Source organism: Cebidichthys violaceus, unplaced genomic scaffold (assembly GCF_023349555.1).
Source record: "Cebidichthys violaceus isolate CVI_PGR_0920_01 unplaced genomic scaffold, fCebVio1.0.p SCAF_14, whole genome shotgun sequence".
In the NCBI taxonomy this organism is placed as follows: domain Eukaryota; kingdom Metazoa; phylum Chordata; class Actinopteri; order Perciformes; family Stichaeidae; genus Cebidichthys; species Cebidichthys violaceus.
Window position 1 is genome coordinate 5,415,973 of NW_027176307.1, and position 18,033 is coordinate 5,434,005.

General features: G+C 44.9%; 1 protein-coding gene across 6 annotated transcripts in view; it reads left to right on the top strand.

Moving 5' to 3' along the window:
- tab2 (TGF-beta activated kinase 1 (MAP3K7) binding protein 2) overlaps window positions 1–18,033 on the top strand; it is a 39,108-nt gene that overhangs the window by 17,124 nt on the left and 3,951 nt on the right. For 4 of the 6 annotated variants that reach the window (XM_068708586.1, XM_068708591.1, XM_068708585.1 and 1 more), the window contains exons 2-5: window positions 10,552–10,742; window positions 11,740–13,432; window positions 15,738–15,898; window positions 16,849–16,942. In XM_068708586.1, the coding sequence (XP_068564687.1) occupies window positions 10,641–10,742; window positions 11,740–13,432; window positions 15,738–15,898; window positions 16,849–16,942 (2,050 nt within the window). In that variant the 5' untranslated portion in view covers window positions 10,552–10,640. The remainder of the gene's footprint in view (window positions 1–10,551; window positions 10,743–11,739; window positions 13,433–15,737; window positions 15,899–16,848; window positions 16,943–18,033) is intronic. The other 2 variants (XM_068708589.1, XM_068708587.1) reach the window with 1 other exon arrangement.

Here is an 18,033-nt window from a genome sequence, read left to right on the forward strand (position 1 = left end):
CCCTGAGATATAAAGTGCTCAGACATACATCCAACTGCTTTACATTCCCATTTTAAAAGGTTTGCATTGTCATTCTCCCATTTTCTCAGCTTGGATTGGTGGGGTAAAAAAATCTCCACCCTCCTCTTGGCCCGTCGCAGTATTTGGAATAATAATGCACCAGTCTCAATGAATGCCAACAGTTTGTAAAATTGTTGCCTCCTTCCACGCACGCTACCCCAATAAGGTGTGAAAGTACGGTCACATGGTTTAAATCCTGCTGCGTTTGCTGAATGTTTTATGGCTGGAAAAAATACCTTCTATCATATAACCTATCATTCCTGGGAGTTGTGCTATACCTGCTTAGTGAGTCTGTGTTGGGGCTTGTCAGCTGGCAATTAATGTTTCCACAACGTAAGGAAAAAATGCTGCACAGTGCCCTGCTGAGACCGCCATTGTTCACGTTCAGTCTTTCTTTTCACTTATTCATTTTTTGCTTTGTAGATCAGTCCCACCCTCTTTTTATTCAAAATTTCTTTAAAGAAACCATGCAGAACTATTAGTGGTTTGCGATAGGTCTTTTCATGTGTCTATGGTTTCTATTTTAAGCCCAGGCTGTGGTCCTGACATATAATGCCCTGAGGGAAGTAAAGCAGGGAGGCGGGCCCTTAGAAACAACTGTTGTGCAGAGGTGGAGGATTCTTGCACAGCCTCTCACTAAGCAGCTGTAACTTTTGGCTAAATTCATACCTTTTTTTGTTTCTGTTTTTTAATCCATGTGATAACAGGGGGTTCGGCACACATGTGAACTGCGGATTAATTACACCGTTTAACGTTAACCGTCACAGTGTGTAATAAAGTTTGAATGACTATTGTTATACAGTACAGTCATTCAGGACATCAGTATTTATGCTTTTCTATTCGCAGATCCCTGATAATGATAATGTGTCAGGCGGCAACCTTCGGTTCTGCCGAGTGAAGACAATGCGCAAGTGTCTTAAACGTGCATTATCTCTACTGACCAGCAGGGGGCGACTCCTTTGACAAAAAGAAGTCTGGTTGTATAGAAGTCTGAGAAAATGACTGTACTTCTCACTTGATTTATTCCCTCAGTAAACATTGTACACATGAGTTTATGGTCTCAGTCTCTAGTTTCAAGTCTTCTTCAATACAACATGATGTTCATTTAGTAGATTATTGAGTAAATACTCCTAATTGCACCATTTAATACTTAAGTAAAGTGCAGCACACCATTTTTGTTAGAAAACTCATGAAATAGTTATTTAGCAAAACAGAGGACTTATCATATCCCTGCTTGCCTAAACCAGCACGAACCCCCCCGCTGACAGCGAGCAGTGTGTTTTATTTATGACCAGCCTGCTTGGGAATCACTTTCATGGTGTTGCAAAATGTTAATGTTAATTTTCAGCCAGTCACTACGGTAATCTAGACCAGACATGTTGTTGACAATGCATTTGCATCTTTACTGCAGTGTGTTTACTTAAACTGTGAGTGCTTTAACTCTGCTTTAGCTCTTTGGTACCACAGAGACGACGCAGCTCTGTGAAGATAAGCTCCTTTATGTGGTTTTGGATAGTTGACCCACTGGTCATCCGTTTCCATGTGGACATGGAGTTGGAAAAGTGGTAAATTCATCTGATTCTTTTGAAGGACCATAATAATTAGGTCAGTGGTTCTTGGAAACCTTTTTAAGTGAAGCGCTGTCTACACACGAATCACGATGACCCCTCTTGTCTGAGTTGTGATCAGTTCAACCAAAGAGTGATGTTCCCTTCTCATTTACATAGCAGAAGCCCGAAGAAGTAAAACTATCCAATAATTCACAACATAAAAGCAAATATTTGAGAAGATGTGACTGTCAACAGACAGTCACATCTTCTCAAATATTTGCTTTCCTTAATTTCCTTTATTGTTAATTATTTTGTCTTTATTGTGAGCCCCTTGACTGCTATTCTCGGCTAACAGCGCTGCCTCAGTTGACAAAGGGCCCCGAGAAACATTTTGCTTGCGGTCAAGGTGACTGCAGGTGAGAAGCGGCTTCAGGATCTATGACGCAACGCACACATTTGTACTTTAAGGAGCTGCTGCTGGGTAAGCATTTTGTTTGCCCACAATATCTTGTGTTGAAGAGGTGGGAGGAGGAAAAGGGAGGACTGAAAAGTGGGAGGGAGGTCGGAGTCGACTGGTGTCTGAGCCCAAGAACACACACACACACACACACACACACACATTCTGACACACACAGAAAAGCAAGCTGCAGCAAGCGCCCAACAGCTTCACCTACTTGCCACTTCTAAATACCCCCCTCCTTTCCTCCTCTTCTTACCTTATACGGCCAAGACAGACACAACCGGCCGGGCAGCTATTTTTTTTTAACGGATACATTTACAGTGTTTACAGGGGAAAACAAAACAAAAAAAAAGGTTGGATTGGTCGGTCCATTGACTGCGCAGAGAGCTCAAGGAGAGAGAGAGGTGCTCCACCACGTTTCTGAGACCTCCCAGTTTCCCACAGTGCCTTGGGAGGGGTTGGTCGACCTGGGGAGCTGGTGCCCTCGCCTGCTTCCAATAAACCACCAGCTGCAGGCTGTGGCGCTGAAGAATTTTTTATTTCCTGTACCCCCATCATCACCAACGCACACTAAGAACTCCCGAAAACCTTGTTTTCAAAAGTGGGCAACTAAAAGCTGAGCAGGCCCGTCCTGCAGAGCTGATCCCTCTCTGTGTGCACCATGAGGCCCAGGCTTTATGGCACAGTTGAGTGCAATTTGGGTTCTGCACATAAAGTGTGGTTTTGTTTCTGTTCTCGAGTCGTTGCCTGGAACAAAAGAACCGCTTCATGTGTGGGGCTTGTGTGCTTCACAGTAAATGTGTTGTCTTCTAGTGTCGTCGTTATTATGATGAATTTAAATGAATACAAACGTATTTTAAACTTTATTGCAATCCTTGTATACATACGGGTACACGCATGACATTTAACCTCTGCCCCAAGGAGGTTTAAGGACAGTGTTATTGTCTTAAATGTATTTTATTTCGATAATGTGGAGAATTTGTCATTCTGAGCACATTAACTGGTAATAATATTCCAGATTTACGCTCTCTGTCTGGCCTGACATTTTTAGAGATGAAGTTTCAGGATATTTTAAGGCAATCTTGTTGAAGATGCACAACCGTTTCAAGTTTCCATTGATGACACAATCGCAGTTTATCTTGAAGGTTTATTTTAGTTGGACTGGTGACATTAATACGGTGGGAAATCACTTTGATTCAGCGGGTCACAGCTTTTTTTGTGATGACTCGAAAAGCTCTACCGTTAAGACCACTCTCCACGGCAAAGTTACCATGCAGGCCTGCGCGTTCCTACGCTCCGGGGGAGGCAAGGTATGGCCTGTGGTTCTTCACAGTCATTGAATCAGAATGAAATAAAAAAATACAAATCTAGGAATCAAGTCGCATTCTTTAAGAACGTTGTGCATATACGAGTAGCTCACAGGAGAATGAAGAAGGAATGGCATGAGGGGAAGTGCAGCACACACTTGGGACTGCTGCTGTTTGACTGTTTCCATCAGGGCTGCAATCTGAGGCGAACCACACTGCGAGTGCATTACGACAAATCCAACCCATCCCAGTGCATTCTTTGCATCATCGGGCGTAAATTGCCGTCTGATATTTGACTTATTGACGGCTGTTTTGCAACGCTCAGGTGGAACGTTACTCACTCGGATATTAGGTTTGTTGCAACAGCAAGATCGTGGCTCATGCACGTGACTGGATGTTGGTCCTTTTGAGTACTTTCAGCAGTTTTCTTATGAATGTGCGTGTCAGTGTACACACACACATACACACAAGCATGTCCATAGCTTCTTTGGAAGACTGGGGCGCCTGCCAGCGGCCCTCAACTGCGTCCACTGCCAATTAGTCCCTTTTTTTTATTTGTTTAAATTCTGCTGGACCAAGACGCAGCAGTTAGACATTCCATGCAGTGCCTCTGGGCCGCTCCTTAAAGCTGCAGAGGATGTTCCTGATTGAAGTTCACATGGGATCCCTACTGTTTCCACTGTGTTCAGTGTTTACCAAATTTGAACCACCGAGTCGTCGGAGGCTTCGGTCTGACGATGATCAGCGCAGCCGCATACGATCTCAATCGGAGCATCATCCAGTCTCTGCACACTGAAGAGAGAATGGTGTGTGTGTGTGTGTGTGTGTGTGTGTGTGTGTGTGTGTGTGTGTGTGTGTGTGTAGCCCCTTTGTTTACACCAGCTTGTTTTGTGTGGGCTATCTCAGCGGCCCCAGAGCCAGGTGCTGGGGCCGCTATTTCTGCCAAAAAGGCTCCCGTTGATTATTTGTACATTTTTATTTAGGCTTTAATGAATTTTGACGTTTTTAAGGTGCATTCGCTCTGGCAGAGTGAATGAGCCCATTGATGGAGCATGGCAGGCCTTCTACTTGCAGAAATGAGTGTGGGACTGCGGGTCAATGCTTTGGCACGGCGAATAACAGCCTCAGCAATAGAAGCTTTGTCTCTATCTCTGCTGGCAGCGCTGCGCTGCCCTGGGCCCTGTTCCACCAGCTCCTCCAGGGACCGCAAGGGCTAATCTGCCCCCCTTGGAGCCCCCCCCCCACACACACACACACACACACACACACACACACACACACACACACACACACGGACCGGCCAAAGGTCTATAATTCCCAACAGCTAAGAGGTGTGGACCTTTTTGTTTTTGAAGCCAGGAAACAATCTAACCACACTGTTGACCTGTAATTGGGTCAGCAGCCAAGTAGTGAATTTCCTTTCCCACAATGGCTGAGCGGCCCGAGCATAGCCTGAATGGCGGACTGTTGTTCTCTGGCTCTGGTGCAGTGACGTCTCATCCCGGGTCTGTAGTTAGTACACACGTAGATGTATTGGGCTCCAAAAAGTGGTGTGTGAAGTATGGGGTCAGATCAGTCTCAATAATTGCAAATGCACACAGAAAGATTCACAAATGCGCACAGAACAATTCACAAATATATTCAATTTACAAATGCACGCAGAACGATTCACACATATATTTCTGCATTTGTATGTATTTGTGTGTGGATTTTTTCTATTTGTTTGTGGATTTGTATGTATTTGTTTGTGGATCACACTGCATTTGTTTGTGGATCTCTCCACATTTGTTTGTGGGTTTTTTGAGACTCCCCTGCCATGGCCGGATTCACAAATGCATTTTTTTCAACATGGACCTATCTGTAGCCAATCAGATGTCAGCCTCATTTTCAACCAATCACATGAGCGCAGCTCCCCCCTCGCCAGCGTGCTGTGTTCACACCAATCATTTGCACCGCCGGTCTCGCCGGGGACCATTTGTGTTCATTCGCAAGAATCACGCTTGACGCGCCGGAGAGGGGGCGTGGCTTATCGTCCTGGAAGCCATCAACCATGGACAAAATAACCTATATTTCTGTTTAGTACTTGTTGTGGAATTCCCAGATATCCCGGGAAACTGAACGCTGTCATGTCTGGGTTCATAACATAGTCCGGAGGAGCTCCGTGAATTTTATCGAGCTGTATTCACTGTGTCTAGCAAGCCACCCGTCGGCTGGTTTACTACAGCTGTATGAACCCCAAATAAACAGAATAAACGGACAAATAGGGATGCCGAAATAACTACGTAATGATTCGTAAAAAGTCTGAATTCATGGTTTGTTTCTCTCCGCAAGACGACAAGCAAATAACTTTTAAAATACTTGTTTTCTCAATGGAGCTCGGATCGATCAGTGCTAGGCTATGCTAAAATTGTAGCAGCTCCATCAACACTCAAAATAACATCATCTCAGCATAAATACGGCAGCGTCTTTTTCATCGTTTGTACCATATGGTTTACACACACACACATTTATACACATAGTTTGGTCCGGTCTCTATTAATATGAGGATCGTGACTGGTGAGGCACTCACTCTTTCAGAGTCAGATTTACAAATATATGAACCCAATAGAGTAGCTTAAATCTCCATTCAATTGGCAGCTTGCACATTGACTACTGGTTGTTTTTCATATTTCATATCAGCATTCTTTACACACACATAGGTAAAGTACATATTTGATTCCACCGGGAGCGTGTGCGCCGCTATCCGGCTGCACATAGTGTTTTATTTTGAAAAATTACCGGATGCTCTATCCCTTATCGGTGTCTAACTTCTTGTCTGGGTCGATCTGCTCTGTGTAGAATGACGCGATAAACCCGAGCCATGGGCTCCCGCACGCCCCCTTCAGAGGCAGAGGTACTGTTTGCCTCCCCTCTGTGCTTTTTCAATGCGGTTTAATGTCGGATCAGCAAGACTAAATAGGTTCTACTCATATGTGAAATACCGTACCTATTCTATGGAATGAAAGGACATATAATAAAAGTGTCTACAAATATTACAGTGTGTGCAGGAATGAGACAGCAAAAGGCATGCGCTCAACCCAGTTAGTGAGGGATTCACAATCTGAGGTGAGGAACGACCTGGGTATAGGGGCGAAAGACCAATCGAACCAGTAGCTGGTTCCCTCCGAAGTTTCCTTCAACGCGAATTGTTTGGTGTGAACACAGCACACTGGCAGCCATGTGGGGAGGGGGGAAGCTGCGCTCATGTGATTGGTTGAAAATGAGGCTGACATCTGATTGGCTACAGATAGGTCCATGTTGAAAAAAACGCATTTGTGAATCCGGCCATGGCAGGGAGTCTCAAAAAACCCACAAACAAATGTGGAGAGATCCACAAAAAAATGCAGTGCGATCCCCAAAAAAATACATACAAATCCACAAACAAATAGAAAAAATCCACACACAAATACATACAAATGCAGAAATATATTTGTGAATCGTTCTGCGTGCATTTGTGAGTCAAATTTATTTGTAAATCCTTCTGTGTGCATTTGTAAATCAAATATATTTCTGAATTGATCTGTGCACATTTGTGAATCTTTCTGTTTGCATTTGCAATTATTGAGACTGATCTGACCCCATAGAAAGCGCTTTACTGAAGGCAGCAAGATTTGCCCTAAACATGTAATCTGAGATGTGACAAACTGTCCTCTGGTTCGCATTTAGAGGCTCTCCATGCTGCGTTTTGTGCTTCTTATTTTTAAACGAAATTTATCCCACAGTCTGGTGGCATAATTGCAAAATTTTAGCTTTGCTTGTATTGTAAAAGACCCCCCAAAACAGCATCTACTGATCCAAAATAGGTTTGTAACAGTATACCGGTATCACCGTAGTCTATAGTATTCAAATTGACGGTTATAATACCATGTACATTTGGATATCCAAGTAATTGAAAAGAAGCTGACTATGTGAGAGAGTTAAAGGTACAGACAGGACCAGTGTGGCTGGGCTGTCACGCACCTACAGTATGTCTACATTGTTAATAATTAGGGGACTTTATTATTTTTCCTTTTGTAGTTAATTTAACATGCTACAGTGGCGCTAACATGTTTTTGTTATATCAAATGTTATAGTTACATGCTATTTTTATGAGGTTTATAATTCTTTCCGTTAAAGGGTCATTTTAACTCACTAATAATATTGATAATAATAAGTGTAGTACCGTTGGTTATCGTACCGTGAAAATCATACTCTTACATACATGCGAAATACTTACTTGCAAATATTTCACATCAAAACTATTCTCATTGGCAGCGAAGCTAACTTGTAACAGTTGCAACACTTTTTCAATAAAAGTTTTGAATAGATTCTCCCAGGCAGAGGACCAACCAGCAGGATCCTATTGACCCAGAGCAGTGTCTGGCAGTCTGTCTGAGGTCAATTGTGGAATAGCCTCAACTACTGTAAGATATATATTTCTTTTATTTTCCTTTTAGCGAGATTCGCCGAGTGAATTTGTTTCTGGTAAACCGTTAAGCAGTGTATATGTCTAGGGCTTTTATTGTGAAAGGTAAGAACGGAAGGAGTGGATCTGGTCTGCATTGTCAAGGTTGAAAAGAATAATAAAGTTTGTTGTCTTGGTTCTCGGACTATGGAGCCTCCCATAGTGAATGTTTTGAATACGTTCGTGATTGGTTGATGCCTTTTTTTTCGCAGTGCGAGAGCTTGTTCTGTAAAAAATTATTCTGATGCACGAAAAAGACGACCCCTGGTGTTTAAAGGCCTCAATCCACATCCAGATGAGTTCTTTCTTTCACATAGGGGCTTGATAGTAGCTCAGAAATATATAATGCCTCTCGATATCTGAGTTCTGCTTGGCGTTACCTTCCTACTACCTGCTGAGGGCCGTTCGGGTTCAGTCAGCCCCTCGGTAGCTCAGGTCCGGCTCTCTCTGAGTTCAGGCTCCTCCTTTGCAGCTGGTGCCCTACTATTGACAGTAGCCGAGTGGCTAAGCCGATTTACGACTCCTCAGTTATGGCATTATACATCCTCACAGCTTAGATAAGACAGAAGCGCAGCTGCTCGGATAAACACTTTGTCTTCCTGGTAGAAATCTCGGCCGGTGGGATTTGAAGCTCACTTCCTTCATCATTAAACTGTTCCTTCAGGTATTTCAGACTTCAAAATGTACTTCCTCTAATGCGACGCAATTGTCGTCGAGAGGCTTCTTACTTGTTTCCCTCACACTGCCTTGATCCCCACAGAGCAGAACACAGGGCGTGTGCTTTGTGTGTCACAATGTTTTAAATGGCAGATCTGAGCCTCCCACAGGAAGATGTTTCCAAAGAGTGCGGTCAGAAGAAATGTGTGGAATAACACAAAGGCATGGCTGTCATGCACTTGGGCTTTCAAGTTCTCGTGGCCGCTCTGTTCCACGACACTTTTCTGTCTGTATTCCCTAGGCCCTTAACGTAGTCTGGTAACGGTTGGAGAAGGGAGCTTGTACCTGGAGGCGTGCCAGATGGAATCCCTGGACTAGCTTCTTTTAAAAACTGGGTCTAACGAGCAAATGAGAGACAAACTCAAGGCAAGTGTCTCGAGCAGAGCCTCGGCTGCTGCAGTGAAGTTGCGCGGTGGCTAGCAGTATAATAGTGCGGTTGCCTTGGCCAGCTCCCAGGTGTGAGTATAGGTTATGCGTAAAATATGGAGAGGAAACAGTCGAGCACAACTGTCAGTGAACACCTACCATTCACTAATTTATTCTCACCAGGCAACATTTGAAACATTTTGACAGTTTTACTTGGTAAAAATGAAAGCTGTGTAATACAACAGCCCTGCGATAATACTACCTTGTTCTAATATTTTGTCCATCCAGTCAATTTCAAGGAGGTTAGACTAAATATTAGAAATGCATCTCAGCATAAATCATAAGATTATTAATCAACAAGCTTGTAGATTTTACATGTTGGAGCAGCGGGTCACAGCAGCACATCACAGGAAGGGAGGTTTTGGTGGTTGGCAGTTGAACAGACATCTGTTCAAATTGGGTATATAACCTGGTTTAATTTCAGTGGGTATGGAACACTCTCCTGTAATTGTTGTTGGATTTTCTGATGATTAAGTTGATGATTATTTGCTCATTTATGGTCCAAAAAAATAATCAGAAAACCAGTGTTAAGTCGTTCACATCACTGGTGAGCACTGGGCTTATCTGAATGCAGATGTGGGGGCAGTTAGACATGGCAAAAGGACTTTGGTCACCTCAGTAACCCTTTTCATGTGACATTAAGGGAAAAAATTCTGGTAACAACAGTCCCCGTTATAGCTCAAACATCCACAAAATGATGACAAATGAAAACGCTGAACAAAGAATTTTGTAGAGCTCGAACAGGAAATGTTTTCTTGAATTAAAATGCTGCACACAAGTCCACAGGGCCCCACTTTTGTCTTGCTTCTCAACATGAACTCAATGTATTACCGGGATCCACTGTGTGTGCAGAAAGTTTGCTGGTAGGCCCTTTGGAAAAGCCTTTTCTCTGGTTGATTCAGGGTTAAGGGATAAATAACGTCCCACATACCTGTGTGAGACTGCGGCAAACACAGTTTATAGCCCTGAGACTCTATCTTCGTGCAGTATCAGAAATCATTTCAGATTCTCAAGGATCAACTGTTCTACAGATCTGCCTTATGCTGGAGCTCAACAGATCTTACGCTGAGATTTTCCTCCAGAGCACACTACTGTTCGGCCCCCCCTCTGTCCTTAATACTCGAGTGTTGATGTTAAGATCAATTAGAAAGGCTGGTTTCCAGTCATCAGTCAGAGGTGGTTTCCTCCCTCTGCTACTCTTTTATTAGGGAGCTCTGTGTGGAGGAGGGCTTCTCAAATGAATGCCATGTATTCTCGTTGAGGATCCGTGAACTTTTGTTTTGAAAGCTCCCCAACCATAATGAAATCGACAACCCTCAAATGTCTGACGGATGTCTTGTTGAGTGGACTTGCAGTAGACCATATTGGCTCCTTCTCTGCTACTTGGAAATTTTTTAGTAGTAACAAAACACAGACTTCTCCAGCTCATATTACTTTGTGAAGATTCCCTTCCAACTAGAGGAAAAAATTACATTCTGCGTATGTTTTTTTTTTTACAAAAGTCGTATGGAGGAAACTTTGTCATCGGATGCTTTCCTTTGCTTTTAGAAGATGTTCAAGATGAAGGTGGTTTGCTGCCACGACTGACGCCCCAGCGCGCTGAACAGAACGAGCATTCCTGACCTGGCAACATACGAATGGCCCAGGGAAGCCACCAGATTGACATTCAGGTTTTGCATGACCTGCGCCAGAAGTTCCCTGAAGTCCCAGAGGGTGTTGTCTCCCAGTGTGTTCTGCAGGTGGGCAAGTTCAAACATCTTGACCCCAGAGGTGTATATGTGTAGATAGTACTAGTTAGAAACCATGACATATTACAACCATTTTTTATAAGATCTGTTAAATTGTATGGGTTTATGTAAAAACTAAAATATATATATATATAGCAGATATATTTTTGAAAATTGACATCAATATCAGACTGGGCTCTACTGCTAAGTAGTGGTGTAATGGACCATTGTTGTTCGGTACGGATCCCCCTTCACGGTTCGGCACACATGTGAACTGCAGATTAATTACACAGTTTAATGTTAACCATCACAGTGTGTAAAGTTTTACTGACAATCGTTATCCGCCAATATTTAGTAAAATATGTGATCAGGACGTTGGCATTTATGCTTTTCTATTCGCCGATCTCTGATAATGTTACATTGTAAATGACTAATCCGTGTTTAAACGAAGAGAACGAGGATTCCGTTCAGTCACATTCTGATGCGTTCAGGCTTTGTTCGGTGACAATGAGTATTGGGCGAAGGTAAATTGTGTGATCTCGTAAAATGTAGTGTTCTTGAGAAACTTGAATAAATTCAGTTGTTTGAAGGAGACATTTTCACAGCAACATAAATAGATATTAGATTATAATTATGACCCGTTTACATCAGCTCTAAGCAGCTTATAATACATCATTAAAACTACTAATGACAAGATTTACTTTAATCACTAAAAATACAATCTTTTCTGACTTGAAGCAGTTGAAATAATTGTTGGGACAATGGCTAAAAAAATAAATTGGTCTAGAGCCTTGTAGACCAGCTGCTGTAATCAAAGAACAAAGGGATCTGTATATTGTGCCAATATGGGTCATCGATGATGACAAGCCAGTTGGAAATGTTTTTATTCAATGGTAAAACAGTAATAATTAAAAACTGAATGAATTTTAGCCTTGTCACCTTTTTAGAATTGTCATCTGAAACACAAATATTGCATAATAAACTGATTTCCTCTCTGTCTCTCCTTCAGAACAACAACAATTTAGACGCCTGCTGTGAATACTTGTCCCAGGTCAGTCCAGGCTACCTGTACAGCGAAGAAGGAAACCTCGGCTTCTCCGACGACCCCGGCTTCATCAGGCTTCGTAATCACATGACCCAGCTGAACCTGGGCCTGCAGTCTCAGAATGTGCACGTGGCCCCGCTCCGGGACGGCCTGAGAATGAACGGCAGTCGAACTCTGGCCCACAGCCTGAGCGACGGGCCCCTCCAGAAAGGCCAGGCCCCCAACAGTGACTTCTTTCAGCAGGAGCCCCAGTCAGCCCCAGTGCAGGTGCCCTCCAGCATCAATGTGTTCGGTGGGATGGAGCCCACACGGAAACCGCAGCCTCCACAGCACCTTGGACTCTACCCTCTGGGTGTCAAAGGGTCCACTATGGGTGTCCAGCAGGCCCCGCGCTTCAAACCCATCACCGTGACGCTAGCGCCCCATATCCAGACGGGCCGCAACACACCCACTTCTTTGCACATACACGGCGGTCCGCAGCAGGGCCTCGGCAGTCCACAGGGTAACTCTATCTACATCAGGCCCTATGTCAGCCAGTCTGGTACGACCCGGCAGAACCAGCAGCAGGGAGGCAGGGCCCAGTACAGCCCCACCTCCCAGCCCCAGCAGCAGATCTACCAGATCTCACACCCCTCCTCCCTGTCCGGCTCCTGGTCCAGCCCTCAGCACGCCGCTTCCTTGCATACCTCACAGCACCAGACACAGGGCCACCAGACCTCTCACGTCTACATGCCGATCAGCTCCCCCACGAATCCCCAAGCACCCTCCATCCTCCCCGCTGGAAGCCAGGCCTCTTCCTCCGGCGTCTCCTCGTGCTCCTCTTCCTCCTCCTCCTCTGTCATGCCCACCTCCCTGTCCACCATCAGCCAGTACAACATCCAGAACATCTCCACTGGCCCGCGGAAGAATCAGATAGAGATCAAACTTGAATCTCCCCAGAGGAGCAACTCCACAACCACGACTGCCGTGCTGCGAACAAGCGGCGGGCCCCGGTCCTCCTCCACGTCCTCCTCCTGCCCTTCCCCTTCCCCCTGTTCAACCGGGGTGGCCACTGTCCCCACCACCCCTCTCTCCATCGGAGGCCCAGGTCTGAGCCGCAGCCAGCCCACTGTTTACATCTCTGCCAGCCCGCCTACTGCTGCTCCCGCTCCCTCCGAGGAGGCCATCGTGGCCTCAGCTGGCTCCCGCTCTCAACCCAAGTTTTACATTTCTGCCAATGCCTCCAGCGACGACAGTGGGGGTAGGAACCCCCCCACAGTCTACATCTCAGCCAACCCTCCCTTGCAGGGGCCCTCAGGGGCCAGGAACATGGGGGGCCAAGTGAGCATGGGCCCCGCGTACATCCACCACCATCCACCAAAGTCCCGCGCCTCTTTAGGAGGGGGAGGCACGGCTTCTTCCCCACGTGTGGTAGTGACACAGCCCAACACCAAATACACTTTTAAAATCACCGTGTCCCCCAATAAGCCCCCGGCTGTGTCCCCCGGAGTCGTGTCCCCTACGTTTGAGCCCAACAACCTCCTCAGCCTACCCTCAGACCACCACTTCGTGGAGCCAGACCCCCTCCACCTCTCAGACCCGCTGTCGCCACACAGGGAGAGGCCGAGCGAGCCGCGCCGACTCAGCATGGGCTCCGATGATGCAGCGTACACACAAGGTGAGCAATGCCGAGTCATCACTCTGATCCTTATCCCAGTCTTTGTGCCCTGAGAGAGACAGATGCAGATGACCAAAAATAAATAAATAGAAATAAAAACACCACTTTGCAAAAATACATTGCAAAGCTCTCAAACCTCTGTCTTAAGAGTGCACAGTGCTGAGGGAAAAAGACCAGTTCTAAGACCTAATAGTATGCAGGGGTTTTTTTCTTTTTTTTTTTTGCTACCAGCAGTGGGTCAAATGCTTTTTCCATCGCTTCCTGCCAAGAAGGTAATTTTACTACAAAGTGTACTGTGTGATTTACAAAGTCTCTTTCCACAACACTGACTGTAATGTGCTTCTTGAGCCAAGCTGTGTGTACTTGCCGTCACAAATGTTCAGTCGCTGTAGAAAACACCACTCCGCATGTCCGTCTCTGTGAAGTAGACAAAAACTTATGGTGACTCGCTCGCTGAGGGCCGGAGCGATGACGTCGATATGAGTCCTCCACGCTAAATGACGACCCCTGAGACTGCTGGATTCTGTGGTGTGAGTCAAACGTGTCAGAGCACACTGCCGTTTCCTTTTTTGGGCTTTCAACTGGATCACGTGTGAGTCACCGGCTGTGGCTCCTGCTTGGCAGTGACTACCACCAAGAGGGGCTTCACACCAGCCTCTGCTACTGACCCTCATCAGCACACTCCCCCCCTGACTTTACCTGCTTTGGCTTGGAAAAATACATATTGACACCCAAAACTGCACCTGGTAGAGACACAGCTGTCACCACTTAACTGTTAATTACATATGAATTGCTGATGTTAACCTACACCAAGTCCCCGTTCACACCAGGTCTGTAGCTGTTTGGCAGCAGAATAACGTTATTATAATTACATAATGTTAAAGGCCCCGGTTCTGTTTGGCGAGCGAAGACATTTGTTGGAGCAAAGGTTAAAGAAAAAGGTTTTAATCCATAATGTTGCCAGACACTTAGGCTCAGATTGTTGTTGTTCTGTTAGTGGCAAAAACAAACACTGTTAGTGGATGCACATTGATGGTGAGGAGCTGCCCCGAGCGTGTCATGACAGCATGTTTGGTGGCTGCCGTCTGCAGCGCTCTCCCTCAATACCAAACCAAAATCAAAAATAGTTGTTGTCCCCATTAGTCACTAAGACACAAAAACATGGGAAAATAGGGTCCAGGTTGAACAATACTGAAGTTACCCTTCAAGCCAATTTGATGAATCAAATAAACTGTATGTGTGTTTGTTATTTGTTAGTTAGTAACCTCACACAGCCAGACAACATGTTGTGAGCTAAATTTAATTTTAAGTTTTTAAAAAACAAAAACAAAACATATGGTCATATGTTTACCTGATCATTCAGTGGACCTTTGGATGATAACACCACTTTGTGCCTCCCCAAATTCCTAAATCTCAAAAAACAATAATAAAAGTAGGAGTTACTGATATAAAATTAAGTGGTGGTCTCTAACTGCTTCACCTATTCAGCCTAATTTTGTGGCAAGTTTAGGAAAAATTAGACCCGTTGATCTACTCGGGTAAGAGTAAAGAAGAGAACGGTTGGTCATCTATTGTACAGCTTACTTGAAATAACAGAAAAATATGGGGATGGGTTTGCCAAGAAGGAGGAGAAGCTCAAAACAGTATTGTTATTGCATAATAAACATGACAATATGTCCAAAAAACAAATCTATTCGACCCCAGCGCCTGTTTGATCAACAGAAGACGATCTTCCCATAAGTTGAGAGGTGGCCTGTGTTTGTGTGTTGCCGGACAGAGAGTGCTGTTCGTCATCGAGTGTCTGCGTGGGAGGAGTTACGACCTGTCAAACGGATGCTCTAATGAATTATGGGAAATGTGCTGTAGAGACTTGAGCAGAACATGTGTGGAAGGTTCTGTATTAAACACCGCTTGCCTGCAGCATTCCTCTAACCAGGATACGTCTGATCTCACGCTCCCACAACGCAGGTCGATAGACAACAGAGAGGAATCTGATGTGGTTCCCCCGTCTCCCCTTACAAAACAATGTTTTTGTGCTCCAAACTGGTTTGACTGGTGTATCTGAAGATATGTCAGTACTGTATGTCCACAGCTATTATCCTCAAAGAGATTTTTACACACCGATTTTCAGTTTTTGGTTACAGGGAGGTTCTCCATATCATATTCTTTGAATTTCTTTGTGAATGTAGTGCAGAGGAGACAGCTGATGTGTGTGTGTGTGTGTGTGTGTGTGTGTGTGTGTGTGTGTGTGTGTGTGTGTGTGTGTGTGTGTGTGTGTGTGTGTGTGTGTGTGTGTGTTTTGCAGCGTTGTTGGTCCATCAGAAGGCCCGCATGGACAGGCTGTGGCACGAGCTGGAGCTAAAGAAGAAGAAGCTGGAGAAGCTAAAAGAGGAGGTCAACGAGATGGAGAACGACCTGACCAGGAGACGGCTGGAGAGATCCAACTCGGCCTCCCAAATTCCTTCTGTAAGTTCAGTGATCTTTAAAGATATACGTTTGATTATCTTTTGCTTTCATTTGATAATGACAGTTGCATACAGACAGGAAATGGTAATGCTACAAAGGTTGCTGTTATATGGTAAAAATGATAATAATAAAGAAAATGTCAAACTGATATTTATTGTTGAAAATGGTAATCATCAGCTTTAGAGTTGGTAGTCATATTTCCCAGCTATCACCAGCCAGAATGTAGAAAAGTTTGGACATTTTAAAGGGAAACTATCAAGGAATTCTAACCAACATCTTTCATTGGCAGCTCAATCATAAAAAAACAACAATAATATGATTTTATTAGCAGTCATTAGAGATGTTCTTCATAACTGCTAACAGATGCTTCACTGGTTATTACTGACAGATAAAAAGCTGAGCAGACAAAACAACACGATCTGGGTCACATTTCTTGGTCCCTGCTCATGGCTCATCAATACACCCCGACACTATGTTGATTACAGGGTCTGTTTATGATTTTGGGCTGATATAGTTCCATAGTTTTCAGACTTTACTTCACAGTTCACTCTGGATCTGCACAGCTGAAACGGCGACGGGGAGAGTTCAAAAGGAAACGGTAAAAGTGAACATGCCTCCATATTTATCGCCAGCGCAACGTCTAAGTTTATGTTGAGATTTGCGGCTGTGAGTCGAAAACCTCTCTGGTTCAGATCAAGCGCCGCTCTGAGCTTTTTGCCGAGTCGGCTGTTTTTCTCGGCTGTTAAAGATTGAGTCAACAGAGGGAGGGGGTGCGGAAGGTCAATTGGCTGGTGTTGCTGAGCTCAGTAGCTCCTTGGTTCTGTGTTGTTTACTGAGGCCAGCCAGCTCCAGATCTGCTCCACTCACTCTGAGAACTGTGTGTGTGTGTGTGTGTGTGCGTGTGTGTGATGGTTAGCCGGCTGATCCCCTCCTGTCTTATTCTTTTTCAGATCGAGGAAATGAAGCAGCTGCGATGCAAAAACAGGTCACTGCAGATCGACATTGACTACCTCACCAAAGAAATTGATCTCGTTCAAACCAGAGGTACGATTCTCTCTCTAATACGTAATCACACATATTCTTCTCTTAAAACTCAGCCCTCGGCTCATGTACGTGTCAGGGTTGAATGATAATAATGGTAACAGTCAACAGTAAGTCACTGAGTGAGGGAGACCAGATTCTGATCCAGGGTCAGCAGCTGCTCACATCCTCTCCACACACACACATACACACACTCAAGGTGCTGCCATTGTGCTGTTAACTACCAGCTCTTCCTGAATTGCGTCCGGTTGCTGGTTGGTAACGAGGGATTTATTGGCCCCCTGGCAGCACTCCACCGCTGACAGAACCCGAGCCGCTGACCAGCAGCTTCACACAGGTGAAGGAGAGCCAAGAGGCGGCTCACGGGAATCAATGGCAGCCGTCACACACCTGCTGATTCCTGGGGTTTAATGTCAGATACAAACCGTGGCCAGCTAGGATGTCAAGTCACAGTCAGTTTAATTGTTTGTGATCTCCGCCAGGTGTAAGCCTGTGATGTCATGACCGAAGTCATGCTTTCGGTCGTGTGTATCTGTCCGTCTGTCCACGGCTAATCTCACATACAACTGGATTCATCTGACTGATATTTTTGTATGCTCTTTTATGACCGTATGCTCAAGGACCTCTCGTGGTTTGCGGTGATTCACAATTTTTTAAAGCCCTATGTTATTAAATGTTTCATGCCGTCGCTGACTCCTCACTACTCTTAACCAGCTTGAAGGGGCCGCAAGTTATCAACAAACGCTTCTGTAGCAAAAGGCATTGTTTCGGTAATCGGAGAGGCATAAAAACAACCTACCTAGTCTGGTGCACGCCTCATTTTAGAGGCGTGCACCAGAAAAGTAGAAAAGTTTGGTCTCCTTTTGTAACAGAGTACGTGCAGATTAAGTCAGAAAATACCCCAATCTATATGAGATGAATAAACCGGGGGGGGGAACAACTGAGTGAGATTCGACTCTTCATTGTTTGGGAGGGGAGAGGGAGACTCACCTAGCGGGGGTGGTAGATGGAAAGAGAGCTGAAGAGGTATTTGATCCAAGGCAGTGCTCAACACTAACTAAAATGTGGTTGCCAGGTTGGCAACTGTTTGCTGT